The sequence below is a fragment of the Coenobita brevimanus genome, chromosome 90, assembly GCF_032717465.1.
Source record: "Coenobita brevimanus isolate Jiangsu-jjx chromosome 90, ASM3271746v2, whole genome shotgun sequence".
Taxonomy (NCBI): Eukaryota; Metazoa; Arthropoda; class Malacostraca; order Decapoda; family Coenobitidae; genus Coenobita; species Coenobita brevimanus.
In genome coordinates, this window is record NC_137043.1 from 27,096,397 (window position 1) to 27,119,299 (window position 22,903).

General features: G+C 40.8%; 1 protein-coding gene across 1 annotated transcript in view; it reads left to right on the plus strand.

Moving 5' to 3' along the window:
- ema (C-type lectin domain containing ema) overlaps positions 1-22,903 on the plus strand; it is a 230,934-nt gene that overhangs the window by 106,753 nt on the left and 101,278 nt on the right. The window contains 3 exon segments of the mRNA XM_080281656.1: positions 325-476; positions 11,365-11,516; positions 12,507-12,643. Coding sequence (XP_080137782.1) covers positions 325-476; positions 11,365-11,516; positions 12,507-12,643 — 441 coding nt within the window.

Sequence of the window (22,903 nt, forward strand, 5' to 3'; positions counted from 1 at the left end):
GCAGGATGGATTCTGTGATATCTGAAATTATCACTACCGGTACTGCTTATGATGTCTAAGTAAGGCCATTTATTTTCTTGTTAGTGTGCATATAATAGGAATAGTAACTGTGAATAAGGTAGAAAATGTCACTAGTAAGTGATGTATTGCATCATGGTGAAAGTGAGACTGTTAATAAGGGCTGTGAATGATGAGCATTTTTAATATGTTATCTGTGATGTCATCTGTCATGTGTAATCTGCATGACCCTTTTTCTGTTGTGTGTACAAGATGTACAGTAGCAACCATTTGATAATACCTGGAGTTCATTCATTGTTCCCACAGATAATTGTGACCTGATTGCATGTGTGGTGATCCCCCGTGATGGCCAGCGGGTAAAACGCTTTCTGGTGATTGATGTAATTCAGCTCATTCTAGTGGAGCCTGACTTAAGGAGGCTAGGCTGGGGTGTAGCAAAGTTTGTGGGCTTCCTACAGGTATGTGCAGTATATCCTTTACTACCATAGATGTATTTAGACAAAAGCCGTTTTGACTTTAGATCCTGCTAACTTATGTTTTAGTGTGCAATGTACAGTCAACCAAAATGATCGACTTTGACCTCAATTTTTACATTGCCATGATCATTTAATTGTAATCAAACACTCACCCAATTTGAAATGTGGATGAGCATTGAGATATATACTAACTTTGGTATCTGTTTGTGCATCCAAGTGCATAAAACATCAAATACAATGAACTCTTATTTTTTGAGTCAGTAAGTTAATAAATTCATTTGTGTCTGCAGAAATCTCACAGCATATCCATAGGACTCTAGGGGTGTGATACTTTTTTTTTTCCCCTTCCCGTACAGTACATTACTGGTGTATAAGACCGTACCATCAGTTTCTCATGTTGACAGTCTCTTAGATTCTGCTTTTCTTAGTTATGAGGCTTTGAATTATTCACATTTATAGTACAGGTTTTAGCAAGTTAGATGTAACTGTTTATTGCAAGGACTATATCTTTAACCCCTAGGATACGCAGTTCAATTGACCAAACTTCCTTGAAAACCTGTATATGGGGCCGATTTTTCGACTCTTACAGAAGTAAAAAGTTTTATGCCCAAGGGTTAGAGCTTGAATTTACACAGCTTATGTCACAAACGAGAACATTTTAGACCAACTGCCTCATGAGTTATAGTCCATCAAAGTTGAAAAAAAGTTACTCTTCTAGGTGGGGTGACTCCAGTTTTCTATGCGCCCCCACCCCGTTCCTCCCTCATTTCGCCCCTCCCATGACCTTCCTCACCCACTCGCATCACCCCCTTCTCTTCCCCCCCTCCCCTCTTACCCCCCCTACCCCCACCCTTCAGAATTTTCCAGCTTATTTATTTATTTTTTTTTTTTTCAAACAATAGCATGCACAATAATTATGTCGGTGTTCCTCACTCACTCCCAACACCCTTTCCCCCCAGCACTTCTCCGCTCCTCACCTTTCATTTCCCCGTCCCCTCCCCTCATAGCTGTGTAGCTATCCAAATAATAAAAAAAATTCAGCCAAAGCATGCAAAATCTTTTTCTTGTTGTTACTCACACACTTCAGCACCCTCTTCCCTCACCCCTTCCCCCCCATCCCCTCCCCTCAGAGCTGTCAAATCAAGTAGCTGTAAGAATTTCAGGGGGAAAGCTGGAGCTACCCCCCTTCCTCCCCTACCCCCTTCAGAATTTTTCGGTTTATTTTTTTTCAAACATTAGCATGCACAATAATTATGTTGGTGTTCCTCACTCACGCCCAACACCCTTCCACCCCAACACTTCTCCCCTCCCCACCTTCCCTCCCCCCATCCCCTTCCTGCATAGCTGTGTAGCTGTCAAAATAAAAAACATACTTACTGTAGAAAAACATACATTCTATGTTTCGTGCATCTGTTTAATGCAGTTACACAGACGATAATCTAGTATTGAGTGAAAACTTGTGACATGAATAGTAATAATGGTGTATAATACTCTAGGCGGAGGGGGGAGGGGGAGAGGTAAGCAGATGGCATACTACAGGGGATGGGGAGTGGGGGTGGGGTGGGGAATGGCCTGGAGGGCTGGTACAGGAGTACAGAGGTGGGAGACAGACACCACAAGACAGAGGTCAGGCAGAGAGGGAGTACAGGGGAGCGGAGGTTGGGTAGGGGGTGTATAACACTTCCCAGGGAGACAGGGAAGGGGGGAAAGGAGGGGGAACCACAGTGGCGTGATGGAGGATAGTGGGGGAGGGGGAGGGAGAGAGCAGGAGTTGGTCAGAGGTGAGGGAGGGGGAGAGGGAACAAAGGTATTGGGGTAGAGGAAGGTGGCGAGAGGGCAATGGTGGAATCACCCTCACCACCATGAGTAGGGGCCCGGATCCTCCCCCCTTCCTACTCTGGACCTAGTTCTCATTGGTTTGCATCAATATATGTCACAATCGGGCTGAAGCCTAGCATCTGCATTGTTTTACAAAGGCCTCTCTGTTGATCACATTCGGCATTTAGCGAAATCCTGAAAAAGGATCAGTCGATCCTGTTAGTACTTTAGGGGTTAATTGGCTGTCAGATGCTTCAAATGAGTTTTACAGTGTCAAAATTTACCACTGTCTATATTTTTTTTCACATCTTGTTTCCCCCTCCCTGCCTGTACTTTATTACCAATCCTCTCCCATTTTCTTTCCTCCTTCTGTAATCTTTATCCTGTCTTTTTCCAGTCCTCCATCCTCCCTCCTCATTTTTCTCAAAACCACTCGTTCCCCTTTATGCCTGTACTTTTCTGCCCTAGATCAAGTTTATGACTTCCACTTCTGTCTGTTCAAGCTGTCCTTTCCTGATGCTTCTGTTTGCTCTTTCTGCCTCATAGACCCCCATACCTTTTAAATTATTTACTCTACTGTGTTTCAGCTTTTCACTCATATTCCCCCAAACTCCAAGTTCTCAGATCCTGCAACACTCAACTCTTCATTTTATCAGTTCCTTTCCTTTATCTTGTAATATTCCACCCTCCATACTCTTTAACTCTCAGTCTCCTCTCTCCTATCTTTAACCTGTACCGCGCTGGGCAAAAAGAAGGACTGATACCTCTCTACGCCGGCCGATTTTGGATTTTTTTTTTTTTTTTTTTTTTTTTTCTGGCTAAATGGGCTTACTACATCAACACAAGATCCCTGGCACTAATAAAAGTAATCACTAAAGCCAGATAGTTGGTTGAATTGAGTCAGGTTGGTGCCACTCTATCTCTGAAATTTTCGAGGTTATTGAGAGAGCAGAGTGTCTTTGAGCTTGTGAACCGATTTTGGATATTTTTTCTGGCTAAATGGGCTTAATACATCAAAATGAGATCCCTGGAACTAATAAAAATAATTGCCAAGGCCAGATAGTTGGTTGAATCGAGTCAGGTTGGTGCTACTCTACCTGTGAAATCTTCGAGGTTACTGAGAGAGCAGAGCGTCTGTGAGTTTGTGAACTGATTTTTGTGTGTGTGTGTGTGTGTGTGTGTGTGTGTGTGTGTATGTGTGTGTGTGTGTGTGTGTGTGTGTGTGTGTGTGTGTGTGTGTGTGTGTGTGAGTAAATGGGCATAATACAACAGTATAAGATCCCTGGTACTAACAAAGAAATCACCAAGGCCAGAAAGTAGGTTGAATCGAGTCAGGTTGGTGCCACTTGACCTCTGAAATCTTCAAGGTTGCAGACAGAGCAGAGTGGTTGTGTGTCTGTGAAGACTCACTTGCCTCCCGTGCTCCTAAATCAGTGTTGTAAGCATAGTGGAGAAATGTCTGAAGTTAGCAAGGTACGTTATTTCCTTTCATTTTTGGTTGCTTGCAGTGACTTCTCGATGCTGCAGGATGTAGATCTATGTCACCAGGGTTTTTTGAAGGGGATGTAGATCTGTGTCATTAATGTGGTACGGTTTAAGAACTCACCACTTTTTACATTGTTTTTATACTAATTTGGCCCAGATTTTCGTCCTCTTCTAGCTTATTTCTCATAGCTTAGTGGCAGAAGATAATACTGTGGCTCTACATCAATTACACATCACATCTTTGTGTCTAGCACCTTACTCTAGCATTAATTTGCTATTACTAGTCAACATTCAAGGTGAACAGGTGGCAACCTTAGGCCAGGTTAAAGTAAAGAGATAATAGTCTGTACACCCCTCTCCAACCCTGAACTCCCACCTCCTGCACCCTACAGCTTTTCTTCCTGATGCCACAGGCAGTCGCCATTATACATTGTGGATGTCCATTAAAACATCACAACATTTTCTACACACTAGGCACTGTAAACTAGTGAAAATGCCAGATCAGCTTTGGAGCTAGCAGTGGAACCTTGATAGACAATTTCTCTTGGTTAACTGAGGACTCAGCAGGAAAAAGAGCATCAGAAAGGCAGTACAGTGCTCCCTTAACATCCATGGGGGTTAGGTAACAGAGACACTTTCGTATGTTAAAAATCTTTGGATGTCTGCTGCTCCCCTTAAAAACACCCCAGGACCCTCCTTCACCCTTTGGCTGCAGTGGCTGTGATGACAGCATACTGACTGTGCTTCTATCTATCTATCTATCTATCTATTGCCAGACTCCTCAATCCCGTTCGGGGTGGCCACAAATAAATCGCCTCCACATTGCCCTGTCCCCTGCCATTTCACTGCCCCGCTCCCAACTCACACCCCCCTCTCATATACCTCTCCACCCCATCCCTCCATCTCATCCTCGGCCTCCCTCTCCCTCTTCCCCCCTCCACCTCACTCACATACACTCTCTTTGTCAGTCTTTCACCCTCTATCCTCTCCACATGGCCAAACCACCTCAGTGTATTCCTCATAACGCTTCCTATCACATCCACATCCACACCACAACGCTCCTTTATATCCTCATTTGTTAGCCTGTCTCTCCATGTGACTCCACAGGTTCCTCTTAAATAACTCATTTCCACTGCTCTCACTCTTGACTTGTGTAATTCCAGCAACATCCAAGCTTCACTTCCATACGTTAGAGTTGGTATCACAATACTGTCATGTAGTAACTTTTTCACTTCCATGCTCACTTCCCTGCTTCTTATCACTGCTTTCAAGGAACCAGCAACCTTTCTTCCCTGCTGTACCCTTTCAAGCACTTCACCTTCCAAACCTCCATCCTTACTCTTCATACTACCCAAGTACTTAAACGTACTCACATTTTCCAATTCCTCACCATCCAACCTCACTGTACATTTACTGACTTCACCTCTCTCAAAGACCATCACTTTACTCTTCCCTACATTCACCTTTAGATTCTGTTTCTTACTCCTCCAAACTCACCCACCAACCCTTGCAGCTCTCCTTCGTCTTCACTCAACAACACAGTATCATCTGCAAACAACAGTACAGGGTTTCCAAACACTACCCTCTCTCACCAGGGCCACTCCAACATCCACTACCCTACCTTGTACCTCTTTTATTACCCCATCCATGTACAGATTGAACAACCATGGAGACATGGCACATCCCTGTTTCAACCCAACCTTCAAAGAGAAAAATTCACTCAGTTCACCATCCACACGCACTGCAGCCTTAGCACCATCATACATACTCTTCACAGCATTCAACAACTTCCCATCTACTCCATATATTCTTAATACTTTCCACAATCCTTGTCTATCCACATTGTCATATGCTTTCTCCAAATCCATGAAAGCTGCATACAACTTCTTTCCTTTCTCTAGAAACTTTTCCACTAAAGATCTAAGAATGAATATCTGATCTACATAACCTCTTCCCTTCCTAAAGCCTCCCTGTTCTTCTCCAACTAATTCCTCTGTTCTTTCTCTAACTCTGGCAATAAGTATCCTACCATACACTTTTCCTATTATGCTAAGAAGACAGATGTCCCTATGATTACCACACACTTCTTTTTCCTCTTGTTCTTTGTACAAGGGAATAATTATACCTGACTTCCAATCCTCCGAGACTCTACCTTCCTCCCGGGCCAATCTGCACATTTTCCATATCCATTCTACTACTATCTCTCCCCCATACTTCAGCATTTCACCACACACTCCATCAATTCCTGGAGCTTTCCCCAATTTAACTTTCTTCATTGCTTCCACAACTTCTATCCTATTGATTTCTTCCTGTCTTCTCACCTCCCTCCTTCTCCCAGCCATTCCCCAGCCACTTATACTTGCATTACTTCTATCCTATATGTTCAACAATTCCTTAAGTGTTCTCTCCATCTGCTCACTTTTTCTCCCTTCTCCACTAGTAATCTACCATTTTTATCTTTCACTCCCCTGCTAACTTCACTTCCACCCTGTCTTACTCTTTTCACCTCTTTCCAGAACATTTTCTTACAGTCCCTCCACTTTACACTCAAATTCCTTCCAAATTCCTCATCCGCTCTCTTCTTACTCTCTCTTACTAATCTTTTCACCTCTCTCTTTCTTTTTACATATAACTCTTTCTTCCGCCTCTCAACTTCTTCCACGCCCCTATTTCTCATCCATTCATTGTGTGCTTTCTTCTTTTGTGCCACAGCCTGTCTCACCTCTTCATTCCACCACGCTGTTCCTCGCACACCCCTCCGTCTTCTCTTCATCCCACACACCACATCACATGCTGCACATATTTCTTCTGTAAATATCCTGCACACACCTTCCACATCCCCCATCTGCTCCAATTCATATTTGCCCAATCGTTCCTCCACTTCTCTCTTATACACTGCCTTTTTCCCATCCTCTTGTAACCTTTCCACTCTCCTTACAAATACTCCTTCTTCCCGTCCTTCTCTTCTTCTATTTCTCCATTCTAATTGGACCTTGATTCTGGCCACTACCAAGAAGTGATCAGAAAGTCCACTCCCCCAACCTCTATAAGCCCTTGCATCCATTACACATCGCATCCTTTCCTCCACACACACATAATCAATCATTGCCTTCCTTTCATTCAGTTCACCACCCACCCTTCTCATCACTCGCCATGTATACCTGTGGATCATTTTGTGCCTGAAGATGGTATTGGCTATCACCAACCCCCTCCCAACACAAATGCCCACTAACGCACTGCCATTCTCATCTATCTCAGCAGGCCCACTAATTGTTATCTTGATAGCTAAAATTTTTGTCAGACAAACGTTAATCTTTCTACTATCGTTTGCAACAAACTGCATGTCCGTAAGCACTCCAAGCATGGAGAACGATTTGAGAGAATGCAAGGTGTGTTTTGACTGTTTGACACAGGAAATAGCCCAGGGAGGCAGAAATTTCCACCAAACAACAAGACTTTTTCCATACAAAATAGGGTTACAGCTAGCTACTTCATCACAGTCTATCTATCTATCTATCTATAGCCCGACGCCCTAATCCCGCAAAGGGTGGCCGCAGACAAAACGCCTCCAAGTCACTCTGTCACCCACCATTTGACTCCCCTCCCCCCGACTCACCCCCCTCTCCCTCATATACCTCTCAACTCCATCCCTCCACCTCATCCTCGGTCTACCCCTCCCTCTCCCTCCCTCCACCTCATCCTCGGTCTACTCCTCCCTCTCCCTCCCTCCACCTCACCTACATACACCCTCTTAGTCAGTCTTTCATTCTCCATTCTCTGCACATGTCCAAACCACCTCAGTGTATTTCTCCTAATCTTCTCAACCACATCCACATCTACCCCACAACGTTCCTTCACTTCTTCATTCGTCAACCTGTCCCTCCACGTCACTCCACATGCTCCTCTCAAGTAACTCATTTCCACTGCTCTCACTCTTGACTTGTTCCCCTCTTGCAAGGGCCACGCCTCGCTTCCATACGTCAGGGTAGGGATCACAATACCATCATGCAGTGACTTCTTAACTTCCATACTCACCTCCCTATTTCTCATCACTGCTTTCAGTGTACCAACAACCTTTCTTCCCTGCTGTACCCTTTCACGTACTTCATCCCCCAAAGTTCCATCCTTACTCATCACACTACCCAAGTACTTGAATGCACTCACATTCTCCATATCCTCACCATCCAACCTCACTGCACACTCTGTGACTTCATTCCTCTCAAACACCATACCTTTACTTTTGTTTACATTAACTTTCAGCTTCCTCCTCCTACACACTGTCCCAAATTCATTCACCAAACCTTGCAACTCCCATTCATCTTCACTCAACAATACTGTATCATCAGCAAACAGCAACACCGGAAGCTTCCAAATCTCACCCTCATTCATTAGGGTCACCCCCACATCCACTGCCCTACCTTGCACCTCCTTTACAACCCCATCCATATATATATATTAAACAGCCATGGAGACATCACACACCCCTGTTTCAGTCCCACATTGAGATCAAAGAACTCACTCAGCTCACCATCCACTCGCACCGTAGCCCTAGCTCCCTCGTACATACTCTTCACAGCACTCAACAATTTCCCCTCCACTCCATATATTCTTAATACCTTCCACATACCTTGCCCATCTATTCTGTCATAAGCTTTCTCCAAGTCCATGAAGGCAGCATACACTTTCCTTCCCTTCTCTAGATACTTCTCCACTAAACATCTTAGAACAAATATCTGATCTACACACCCTTTTCCCTTCCTAAATCCCCCTTGTTCTTCTCCAACTAGCTCCTCTGTCATATGCCTAACCCTATCAATGAGTATTCTACCATATATTTTACCAGTCACACTAAGAAGGCAAATACCCCTATGGTTACCACATACTTCTCTCTCCCCTTTTCCTTTGTACAGAGGAACAATTATACCTGATTTCCAGTCCTCTGGAACCCTTCCCTCTTCCCAAGCCAATCTACACAACTTCCATATCCACTCCACAACAATCTCACCCCCATACCTAAGCATTTCACCACACACTCCATCAATTCCTGGGGCCTTTCCCAGCTTAATCTTCTTCATCGCTTCCACTACTTCCGACCTACTGATCTCTTCCTCCCTCCTCTCATCTCTTCTTTTCCCAGCCATTCCCCAACCACTTATACTCACACTGCTCTCACTCTCTACATTCAACAAATCCTCAAAGTGCTCCTTCCATCTCCTCAATTTCTCTTTCTTCTCCACCAACAATCTATTATTCCTATCTTTCACTCCCCTACTATTTCCCATTTCACACTGCCTTACTTTCTTTACCTCCTTCCAAAACAATTTCTTACTCTCCCTCCATTTCACACTCAGATTCCTCCCAAACTCTTCTTCCACTTTCTTCTTACTCTCCTTCACCAGTCTCTTAACCTCCCTTCTCCTGCTCACATATACCTCTCACAGTAATTGCAGTAATAATAAAAAGAAATCACTTCTAGCCAGTCTTCTATAATTTTGTTACGATATTCCAGTGTTTACATTAGACTTTAACGAAACAGTAACAATGTGGAAAAATCATTACAGACATCATGAATGACTTTTATTACCACTTAGTTTTATAAAGCTTATTGATATAATGTCATGAGTCATTCTATAGCATAGCTGCCCAGTTTGCAACCAGAAAAATGTTCGGTAGCTAATACACTGAGCATCATGACTTCTCTGATTATCACATAAATATCACTAAATCACTTGTATTTTGTCACAGTAGTTCACAGTAATATAAAATAACACTTTCAGCCACTCATATGATATCAGTGTGATTTGGATTCATATTGCCTCGTATTATTTATGAGAGAGAGAGAGAGGGGGGGGTGAAGGCAGCAAACCGGTTTAAGCCAGCTCATTGAGGGTTTGTGTACACATGTGCATGTATGTACTTATACTATTATTTAGTACTAGGGTCATTGTCAGTGTTTAAAAGTTGAACCCTTTAAGATGGAGTTGTTCATCCACCAAATGAATTTTTCCCCATAAGTTATGTGTATCAGTTAGTGTGATATCACTAAATCACTTGTATTTTATCACAGTAATTCACAGTTAATATAAAATAACATTTTCAGTCACCCTCATATGATTTCAGTGTGATTGGAATGCGTACTGTTTCGTATTATTTACGAGAGGGGGGGGGAGGGCAGCAAACTGGTTTAGACCAGCCCATCGAGGGTTTGTGTACACGTGTGTGTATGTACTTATACTATTATTTAATAGTAGGGTAATTGTCAGTGTTTAAAAGTTTAACCCCTAAAATTGGAGTCACTCATCCACCAAATGAATTTTTCCTCATAAGTCATGTGTATCAATTAGTGCGATATCAAATAGTGCTGGCTTGCACATCCACCATATAGGCGCATTAATTAGGACCAAGGTGTCTTTACAAACAATACACTATTAAGGGCAAGAAAAGTTATAAAAACAATTAAAATTTTCACTTTATCTGTTCTTGGCAGTGGGAGGAGGGTCATCAGGTGTTTCAACCGTTACCAGCCGATTTCCAATTAGCCAGTGATGGAGGCTGTTACACACAAAGCCTTGGTATGACCAACCAATCACAGAGCTTTCCCCTTGTATCAGCTGGTAAACACAACAAAGCCCTTAGCTGCCAAGATTGCAAAGGAGAACGTGGAAGAAAAGAAATACTCCCAGCCCATCCTAACTTTTCCCCTGATGAATTAATGGCATTAATAAATGAGTGGCCATAAGGAAGCGTGTTATATTTGATTCACTGAATAATGCCATCACTAAAACAGTCATGAACCATGCCGGGGATAATGTTACATTTGCAGTGAACAGTGTCAGCAGAGTTCAGCGAGATAAAATGCATTAGTGAATCTGGCCCAGGTACTGTATCCACCGGCGGATACTTAAAACCATGTATGATAAAAACGCGGATGTTAAGGGATGACTGTATACAGTCTGTCTTCGTCTAGCACGGTTAATTGCTTCCTCACCCCTACCATGTTGGAGAAATTTTGTTACAGGGACTCTTGAAACCCCCTGTTTCCTTCCGCACCCCTGCCCAAAGTCCACTTTTTTCCCCCATATGGTGCAAAAAAAATTTATACCCCCCAGTTTTAACCTCCTAGAATGCATTAATATGGTTAAAAAAAATTATAAAAGAGCATTGTTGCAGTTAAACACCACATTTTATTTACCTTATGGGAGGATAAGAGGAGACACACTATGCCAGAGAGGAGGTAGAGGGAAGAACACTGGTTAAAATCCTTCAAAGTCAGTAGCACATATAACACTTCTCACATCATCATCTATGTTATCCGTGGCTTCTTCTTCTTGCTGGCATTGGATATCCTCTTCCTGGAGTTCAGCAGCAGCCCACCCGGTTCAAAAAACCATGTTAGCTTCATCAATGGCTGTGTTAGAAGAGATATTGCTTCCAGAAAATTTTACCGTGTTAGATCATTTTCATGTTAGTGAAAACCATGTTAGACAAGGATAGACTGTATACTGAGGACTTGCTGTATAGTTCCCGTACTTTTCACCCCACAATAATCCAAATAATCACTGAATAGGACCTGGAGGTGAGTGGAGACAAGGATGACTCACGAGTACTTCATTTGACAATTCACCGGCCCTCTGCCTTATCTGGCCGCCCAGCTCCTCCCTTATTGGCTGCCAAGTTCATCTTTGATGATCACATCCGCTGTATGGCTGCCAAGCAGAGGTGAGAATGCTTGATATATCACATTATTCACATAGATATATTGCCAAGATATAAAAAGAAGGGAAATTACATCCATTCTCCTACAACCCCTTGCAGGATGTGAATTCTCAAGGTTAGGCTGTATCTAATGCAGAATGATGGTAGGTGGGACCACTCACCATCCACTCACTCGATGTAGTGCTGCTGTCGGGTGTCTGCCCTTTCCTCTCTTCCTTCCTTCTTTCCTTCCCTCCTCTTATGTCATTCTTTCCTTTATTCTTTCCTCTTCCTTCATTCTACAGGTGACTCTACACTTAGTGACAAGCCAAATGGTTTCCTGTAAGCCAGGAAACTATTTTCTGCAGTGGGTGGTAACCATATAACCAAATTATGGCGCCTGAGAGTTTAGTGGGTAATTAAGGCGCTCCAACCGGATTGAGCCTGTGTCGGTTCATATCCAAGGGATGGTTGGGGTTTTTTGCTTACATAATGCCTCTCAGGGATGAGTGAGGCTGGTCGCTCTCATTTTAAATGTCAGGACCAACTTGCCTAGTCCCAGGCTCCTACGCTTCTCATGGGGCAACACAGATGTAGATGATGGATGGATGGATGGAATAACCTTTTGGGGATGTGAATTGCTAAGCAAACCACATGCACAGCATCCCTTGACTGGCACTTTACATCACTGCACCATTTATGTACTGTAAATTTGCCTTCTGTTATATTTATAACTTGTTGCTGTGCATATTTAATCCCTTACACATAGCATAAGTTAGTTTTCATTTCCATGGTTGTTTGTCATCCCAGCCTCCCTAGAACTCAAGTAGATATATATCTCTCGGTTTCGTTTTTGGAGCCACTCAAAAGGAATTGGTGTGGAAGCTACTTACAACACTTTCTGTAATATGTACATAAAAAAACTGTAAATTGATTAATAATCACAGTAATATAATTCCTCAGTGTGTTCTAGAAAGTAGTTGGTGATTACGAAATTTTTATGATACCCATCAGATTAACAAAGGGGAGGATGAAGGCACGACAGAGAAAGCTGCACCAAATTGCCCGGTTGCTAGAGATGCCAAGTCACCTCCAGCCCTGCCCTTCACCTCCTGCCCATGCACTCTACACCATGCGGCAAGAGGCTCATCGTAAGTGTAATTTTAACCACACAGACAGACATACACACACACACACACACACACACACACACACACACACACACACACACACACACACACACATGGGAGACACCAAGGAGTGCAGACGTGGGCCGACAGCGCTCCATACCGAGCCAGCACAGCCAATGGGATTGCCTAAATTAGTATCTTTATATGAGTCAAGCTCTGTACCAGGTTAGACTAAATGGTTTTTTATTATTTAAAAAAAAAAAAAAAAAAAAAAAAAAAAAAAAAAAAAAGTTTAAACAAGATTTGTTCAAACAGAAAAGAGAACCGAGTAGCGAAAGAATGCGCTCAGTCAGCTGATTGATTGTTAGACTACAACTGCCCCAGGGAATGTAAGTCTATCTATCTATCTATCGCCAGACGCCTCAATCCCGTTTAGGTTGGCCACAAACAAATCGCCTCCAAGTCGCCCTGTCCCCCGCCATTTCACTGCCCTGCTCCCAACTCACCCCCCTCTCTCATATACCTCTCCACCCCATCCCTCCATCTCATCCTCAGCCTCCCCCTCCCTCTTCCCCCCTCCACCTCACTCACATTCACTCTCTTCGTCAGTCTTTCACCCTCCATTCTCTCCACATGGCCAAACCACCTCAGTGTGTTCCTCATAACGCTTCCTATCACATCCACATCAACACCACAACGCTCCTGTATATCCTTATTCGTCAGCCTGTCTCTCCTTGTGGCTCCACAGGCTCCTCTTAAATAACTCATTTCCACTGCTGTCACTCTTGACTTGTGTCCTTCCAACGTCCAAGCGTCACTTCCATATGGTAGAGTTGGTATCACAGTACTGTCATGTAGTAACTTTTTCACTTCCATGCTCACTTCCGTGTTTCTTATCTGCTTTCAAAGAACCAGCAACCTTTCTTCCCTGCTGTACCCTTTCAAGAACTTCACCCTCCAAACCTCCATCCTTACTCATCACACTACCCAAGTACTTAAACATACTCACATTTTCCAATTCCTCACCATCCAACCTCGCTGTACATTCACTAACTTCACCTCTCTCAAAGACCATCACTTTACTCTTCCCTACATTCACCTTTAGATTCCGTTTCTTACACACTCTCTCAAACTCATCCACCAAGCCTTGCAGCTCCCCTTCGTCTTCACTCAACAACACAGTATCATCTGCAAACAACAGTACAGGGAGTTTCCAAACACTATCCTCTCTCACCAGGGCCACTCCAACATCCATTACCCTACCTTGTACCTCTTTTATTACCCCATCCATGTACAGATTGAACAACCATGGAGACATGACACATCCCTGTTTCAAACCAACTTTCAAAGAGAAAAATTCACTTAGTTCACCATCCACACGCACTGCAGTCTTCGCACCATCATACATACTCTTCACAGCATTCAACAACTTCCCATCTACTCCATATATTCTTAACACTTTCCACAATCCTTGTCTATCCACCCTGTCATATGCTTTCTCCAAATCCATGAAAGCCACATACAACTTCTTTCCCTTCTCTAGAAACTTTTCCACTAAAGCTCTAAGAATGAATATCTGATCTACACAACCTCTTCACTTCCTAAAGCCTTCCTGTTCTTCTCCAACTAATTTCTCTGTTCTTTCTCTAACTCTGTCAATAAGTATCCTACCATACACTTTTCCTATTATATTAAGAAGACAAATGCCCCTATGATTACCACACACTTCTTTTAGTATTGCAAAATGGCCACATACTTTAGTAAAGCAAATTTGGAAAAGAAAAGGGATAAAGGTAGAAAGCAAGATGATGATTTCTACCAAGAACTGATTGAAATGGAGACTCACAATAGACTGGTAGAGCGTGTACACAAACTGGAAATGGCCTTTCAAAATGAGATTGATGAAATAAAGAAGCAGATGCACTTGCAAAAGGAAGAAATAGAAAAACTAGGAAGGGAGGTCAACAAGAAAGACACAACCATCAGTGAACTAACAGTGGAAGTGAGTACACTTAGGAGGAAAATGAGTGATATGGCAAGTACAGTAGTCAACCACGAGAGTATTATGGAAGAGTTCAAAAATGATACAGAGACAATTAGGCAAGTAAGCAGTCTGATAGACCAGAGCAGTGATACTGAAGAGAAGATAACACAGGTGAATGAAGCTGTGCAAAGCTACAAAAATGATGTGGAAACCACGTATGCTGAAATGGTGAAAGTAAAGAAAGACTTAAAAACAAGGGTGGAAGAAAAAAGCATTGAAAAGGAAGTGACAAGAATAATCGAAAACAATCCAAAGTTATTCAGAGATTCAGTAGATATCAACAAATCTACAGTAATCACTGGTATAGAAGAGGAAGAAGTAAAACTCAAGATCTCAAGAGACAAAAAAGAGATGGCAAATGTAATGAGTTTACTGAAAGAAGTATCAGAGGAAATCTGTAGTAAAGACATAGAGGAACACAAAAGGTTAGGGAAATACGAGAAAAGCAAGTCAAGACCCCTAAAGGTAACTTTCCAGAGTGTAAACACCGTGGAGGAGATACTAAAAAATGCAAAGAATCTAATGGAAAAAGAGGAGTTAAAAAATGTATGGATAAAAAGATGCCTAACACAAGAGGAACTGGAATTACTGAAAGAGAAGAGGGAGGAAGCAAAAACAAAAAATGAGGGAAGATCAGAAGAAGAGAAGAACACATTTTTTTACAAAGTAATAGGATTGCAGGTACAAAAGTGGTACATAAACAGGAGGGAATAAAAAGGAGGAAGGTAGTAGAACCATGTCATGACAAGTATATAAACAAGATGATTAAGTTGATGTACTCAAATGTGGATGGAATGGTATCTAAATTATTAGAGATGAATGATTATGTCAGAGAAAATGAACCACATATAATATGCCTAACTGAAACAAAATTAACACCAAAGATATCCAATGACATCCTAAACTAAGAGTAATATAATATATGGAGAAGAGATGGGAACTTAAAAAAAGGAGGCAGCATTATAATATTAACTAAGAAAAATCTAAAAGTCAGAGAAATAGAATTAGATATACCCTCACAAGTAGAACTGATTGCAGTAGAGATAAATACATCTGAAGGGAAAGTAATTGTAGCCAATTTGTACATGCCACCCAGATCAAACACATGGGAAAGAGACAAATACGAGGATTTGGCAGAGAGTACAATTCAGAGTTTAAGAGCATTACAACATAAAATGGAAGAGAAATTGAAAACGATTATACTAACTGGAGATTTTAATACAAATATAAATTGGAATACTCTAGATATAATAAGCCAAGAAAGCTGTTGGGACCAAAAGCTCCTGGATCTTGTGCAAGAGTTTTTCCTAATGCAGCATGTAAGGGAAAGCACCAGAAAAAGAGGACTCGATGTGCCCTCAATGCTAGATCTCATATTTACTAGGCAAGAAAACGATATTGACTATTTAATATATCACTCTCCATTCGGCAAAAGCGACCATGCAGTACTAAATTGCAATTTCAGGATTGCATATGACATAGATAACAGCAATGAAAGTTACAAAAAGAGCCTAAACTATAAAAAGGGAAAGTATCATGACCTAAAGAAGTACTTCTTGGAAATTGCTTGGGAAAAAGAGCTTAGAGGACAAGATTTAAATGCTATATATGAATAATTCTGTGAACCTTATGAAATAGGAGTCCAGAAGTACATCCCACAGCACAAAGAAGCAGAAAAGAAAATAAAGAAATGGTTCAATACAGAATGTAAAAAATCTAAAGAAAAAAGAGATTTGTTGTGGAATAGATACAGAAGAAACATTAGTGAAAGGGCATATAATAATAAAAAACGGGCAAGAAACGATTATACAAGAATAAGGAGGGAAGCCCAAAGACAGTTTGAGGAGGATATCATAAATAAAAGTAGTGATCAACCAAATCTATTTTACAGCCACATCAGAAGCAAAACCAAAGTAAAAGATAAAATACAATCCATTACGGATGATGGAATCACCTATACACAAGAGAAGGATGTTTGTGAAGCACTAAACAAGAATTTCCAATCAGTTTTTACAGAGGAAAAAAATTTTGAGAGGGATTGTGTGGAACATGCATGCCCACACATACTACCAGATATACAAACATCAGAAAAGAAATACAGGAGGAGCTAAGTAAATTAGACAAAGGAAGAGCAGATGGTCCTGATGAAATTTCATGTTGGGTGCTACATGAATGTGCAAAGGACTGAAGTAAACCATTATTTTTAATTTTCAAGAAATCCTTGAGTCAAGGTAAACTACCTGATATTTGGAAGAAAGCAAACATTGTTCCCTTATTCAAGAAAGGGAATAGAAAGAATCCACTTAACTACCAACCAGTATCACTGACCAGTGTTGTAAGCAAGGTATTAGAAAAGCTTATAAGAAAAGCTTGGGTAAATCACCTAGAAGAACACAGTATGATAACAGAAAGACAGTTTGGTTTCAGAAAAGGAAAATCATGTATTACTAATCTGTTGAGCTCCTGTGACAGAGTAACAGACATTACAGGAAAGAGAAGAATGGGTGGACAGTATCTATTTAGATTTCAAGAAAGCATTTGACACAGTACCACATCAAAGACTTTTATGGAAACTGTACCATCAAGGAGGAATTCGAGGCAAACTGTATTGTTGGATGCAAGATTTTCTCATGAAAAGAAAAATGAGAACAGTACTAAGGGGAAATTACTCATCATGGAAAGAAGTGACTAGTGGAGTACCACAGGGCTCAATGCTGGCACCAATCATGTTTTTAGTGTATATAAATGATATAAACAGTAACACTGGAAATGAAAGATATCTAATTATGTTTGCAGATGATGCAAAAATACAAAGGAGAATTACTAACACAGACTCTTGTAAAGAGCTACAAGAAGAATTAAATAAACTTCATGAATGGAGTAATACATGGCAAATGGAATTCAATGTGGACAAGTGTCATGTAATCAAGTTTGGTAAAAGTGGAAAAAGACCTGATTGGGATTATACATTAGTAAGTAAAACCCTACACACATCAGAAAGAGAGAAGGACCTAGGTGTGATTGTCAATAACAGACTATCTCCGGCTGACCACATCAGTGAGAAGGTACGGAACATGTATACACTGCTTGCCAATATGAGAATAGCGTTTACATACATAAATGAAGACCTGTAAATGAAGACCTGCTAAGAAAGATAATAACATCATTCATCAGACCAACCCTGGAGTATGCATCAGTAGTCTGGAGTCCTCATTTCAAAAAACACATAGACAAGATTGAAAAAGTTCAAAGGGCCGCTACAAGATGGGTACCAAGCTTAAGGGATCTAAGCTACGAAGAAAGACTAAATAAACTGAATCTACCAACACTACAGGAGAGAAGGAAAAGAGTTGACATGATTATGTTATATAAATGCATATCAGGGAAGGAGAAAATAGACATCAATGATTACTTAATGTGTGGGGAAGCATCAGCAAGAGGACACTGCAAAAAACTGCTTAACCCTTTAACTGCGGGCTTGATTTGCTTTTTCTCGCGGCACCCGCAGGCATATTCGCGCTCCGACAGACTCTCTAAAAATATTTGCCAAAAATCAGTTATTTGTCCTAGAATATTAAAATCACATATGCTTATGGCACATACCTTCAGCTTTCGCCTGGGATGTTTGTTGAGCCTTCGTCAAGTACCGTAGGACTTGTGGAGACCTCTGAAGTTGGGTAACAAAGTCTCCACTTTACACTTCCCGACAACCCGTAATATGATTACCACAGCCTGATATTATCACTAGAAACACTATTCTATGATTCTCAAATAGTTTGGAATCCATATTCCAAAAAAAAAAAACATTGTGAAAGCAATGAAAATTGCGAGGGCGTATGACCTTCCCACTTGCGCTAGTTCGCCGCTGGTGTTGTCATTTATTATTCATAAAAACACTCACAGTTTATATTTCTATTACTATATAACACTTATATATATCTACAGTCTTTATCCATAAGTTTCCTTCAGTAATAGTAGTTTATTGTCACTGTAGGCATTCAATTTCTTTCAGTAAAATATGTAGCATTCACTTTCTCGTCCTGTATACTAGCATTGAGAGTGAATGTCACTTTCACCTTCACACTCATAACTCATAGTATTCATACATGCTAGAGTGAAACTTTCACTTTCATTACTCCTAGTATATATACTCGTATCCTTATAATACTACTCATTTACATTTCTATTGACGTTCTCTATTTTATTTACATTATTTACATTTCTATTTTATTTACACTGTGTTATGCACTGTCACTTGACGTAACTTGTAAAACTATTTTCCACTGTTCACTTATATTTACATTCATTGCTTTTACTTGCTGTTTACACATTATGTACACATTATTTACAATTCCACTTGCACTGTTTTACTCGACAGAAAGATCGTAGTCACTCTCTTTCAATTGTCAGCCCTTTACCTCTTTCCACACGAGGTTTAGTAGGGGGTAAAGGTCACAGGGCCCTTTGCATGGGGCTATAAAGTGGCTGAAGTTAGCAGGAGCAAACAGACGTACCTTCACCTTGGAAGACGACAGTGAACTGATTGGGGTGGGCCGGGGTGGCCTACCTAGGGAAATGCATTACTGCCAACGTCAGCCTCTTGACAGCTGCTAATATATAGCAGTGAAATGATTGGCCGGAAATCTAGACAATACATTTTAAATTAGGTAGTTCCAGGTGAATGTAAATATCACTTAGGCTTCTCCCTTCCCTCTTTATATATATTTTTAGTCCGAGAATAGATTATACGGCATATTTCAAGGGGAAATAAACAAAGAAAATTTGCAAACGAGTGCACGTGAGGTGTTGTCAGGTGATAATTAGCCAATTCCAGGTGTATGGCACTCTCACTTACCTTATTTCTTTTTGTTATATATTATTTGGTATAAGAATAGGGCATAGAGTTTATTTCAATGGATGAAAACAGTGGAAAATTCCAGCGAAGATTTACTTAGCGTAGCACAGCCGGGCAGGCGAGAGGAGAGGGTAATGGAGGGAAGGTAGGGGGGGGAGTCAAGAACGGGGAGAAATGGCTAAATTGTCTACAATGGATGGGAGTACAGATGAGATTAGGAGTGCTGTCTAGTGTAAGACATTGGCAATACTGATAGATGATACAGGCTACCACTTGGAAGCCCGGGGGAATTCAAAATAACACAGAATCGCAAAAGTGACGCCCCGCGGTATGATCCCTTGCTCCCAAGCGTCACAAAATTGACACCCCACGGTTAAGGGGTTAAAAAGAGAGGTGATAAAGATGTAAGGAAATTTAGTTTCCCAAATAGAGCAATTGATCAGTGGAATGCACTGCCGAATGAAGTAGTGTGTGCCAAAACAATTCACAAATTTAAGGATATGTACGATAAATATAGTTTAAGACACGGGACAGTACGAGCTTGACTCATTCCTGTAAAGATACAATTAGGTAAGAACACACACACACACACACACACACACACACACACACACACACACACACACACACACCTGGGGGGAGGACAGTACATCTAACTGGGAGCATTTTATCCAAGTGTCATTTTTTGTGAGTGTTATTTTTGCAGGTTAGAGAGAACTCTTGCATCCTTTATTTTAATTAAGGCTCCTGTAAATGTATGGTGATTATATATAGATGGGTAAAGTTACAAAACTCTGCATAAGAAGAGCAAACAGCAATTTTTAGCAACATTACCTTTAGTTAAGTGCCTTTGTGAGTGGATGGAATCCCTTTACTTTCATTACATACAGACATTGGAAAGGTATCATATGTCATTCTTCACTTATTCAGAGAGGAAAGGGTTAGGAAAAAGAAGTCAGGATGATGATGATGATGAAGATGTTTACTGAATTGCTCAGAAGAGGGAAGAAGCTGGGAAAATATACTGATGTAATGACAAATATTATAGTATATCCGATTTAAAGTTAGTAAGTACAAGATAGAAAGATGAAAAAATGCATGTAATATTGCAGAGATGTTTGAATTGTAGTGAATACTGCTCTGAGTGAAGTTGAAATGATTTGGAGTTGTGTTTCCACATTCTTAAATTTAAGTACTGCAATACAGTTTCAGATAGTTTTCATGTGATGGAAATACATCTCAGGTAATTCAGTAAAAAATAATAATAATAATATACTGTACAGTAGTAATAGTAGATCAACCCTGGTCTGTCTGGTCAAGCAGACCCATCAACCGTAGGCAAGCGACCACCTCTGCAGGGGTGGTTGTTCCCTTTTGGCAGACTATGTCTTGTCACAGCAAGGGGTAGGGAAGAATGTGGAGGTGTGATTTCTGGACTTGCATCTCTCCACCCAGTTAAAAGGGGCATCATAATAGGCTCTACATCACCCTGTTATTTAGTGATATGCTTATCACCCAGTGTTGTACAAGTAAATACAAGTACAGTACTCTCAGAGCGTATATATGAACATGCATTGTTGTCATGCACAGTTGATGAGTCCACTAAGGCTGGCATTTTTAATATGTCTTAAAAAACATCACTATAGTCTCATATGCTTGGTTGTGAAGTAACATTCTGTACCATCCTGTGGCAGTCAAGTTGTTCGTTATGTAACATACATCATGTTATCAAGGGTCTGCCACCAGTATTCTGATACAGATAAAGAGAATGATTTTGCAGTGTGGTGACTTGACAGCTTTATGAGAAAACTTAACGTATTGAACCCTGCCATTTAAGGTGTGGGACCATTTGGGGAGAAACTTTTAATTTTTCTCATTTAATAACATAAGCATAGTCAGTTCGTTGACCTCTGTTTCCATAAAATGACAAGTTACCTTAGAGAAACAGACCAGTCTCATTATATAATCTTATCATTTTAGCTGTTTTACATACAGTGTATATATATATATATATATATATATATATTTATATATATATATATATATATATGTATATATATATATATATATATATATATATATATATATATATATATGTATGTATGTATATATATATATATACTGTATATATATATATATATATATATATATATATACATACATAAGTAAAAGTCCTATTATTCGGCTGCTGATTATTCGGTAGATCCGACATTTCGGCAGTTTTGAGAAATAGTCCCATTTACGAAAATCTTTGATTGTTCGGTAGATGTCCGGAATCATCTCGGCAGTCCAGGAAGTGTTATCGGTGACTTGAAAGCCTAATGTTTCATTACACTTCTGTATGTTCACTAATTTCTATATTTTTTTCAGATTCAGGTATAGTACTGTATTGATTACAAATATTGCACAGTATTATACAGTACAGTAACCACCCCCTCCAAATTAGCGAGGGTTACGTTCCAAGCCCCCTCGCTAATTCTTGAAATTCGTCCATTCTTGACGCCTTCCTGAAAGTGACATTTACTGGTAATTGCATAGCCCATGAACCACTGATACTGTAATGCATTACCCATAAATAAATGGTGCATGTTAAATTAGTTTCCCCATTGTTTTTAGCTGTACGGCTGTGACAGCTCTAGTATTTTTATTCCTCAGCATAATGATGGAAGGGACTGTCCTGTTTAACTAAACCTAACCTAACTGAGTTTAACTGTACCTAATAATTTAACCAAACCTAACCTAACCTAAAGTCAGAAAAATACTTAAAAATAAACTGGAGGAATATGAATTGCTAAGGTCTCTCTGATGAAAGTTAAACGTACATTTAGCTCATTCTTTTGTTCGTTTTTGTGTTTAATGTGAAAGAGAGAGTATTGATGCAAACAGTAATATATCCGATTAACCCCTTAACCCCTGAAGCGCGGGTCATCGCGTTTGCGACGCTCGCCAAAAAGGACATAACGGCGGATTGTCGCGTTTGCGATTCAAGTTAATTTTGAATAAACGCGGGCAAGGATATTCCAGCTGGTATTGTCTGTCAGTACTACCACCCTTTAGCTACAATTAGCATACTTTACCTTTGTACTACTGACCTCCGTTGTTGCCAGGTATCTCTTTTTTCCCCCCTCCCTCCCCCACCATGGCCCGGCCAGCGTGGCTGTGATATACGGCAGCGCTCTGACTGCTCAGAACTGTAAATCTGCACTCTCCTCTCACAAGCAGTTTATGCTAATAGGAAATGCTTGTTTCCCTAGTTGTCACACTAGCTTTTTTTCGTGCGGTTTGCCCCTGTACCGCAGGCTCTCAAAGTGACATTATGGCAAGTTCTAGCTCTTCTGAGTCAGTGCGAGCGGCCGACAGGAACAAGAATAAAGTGACGGGC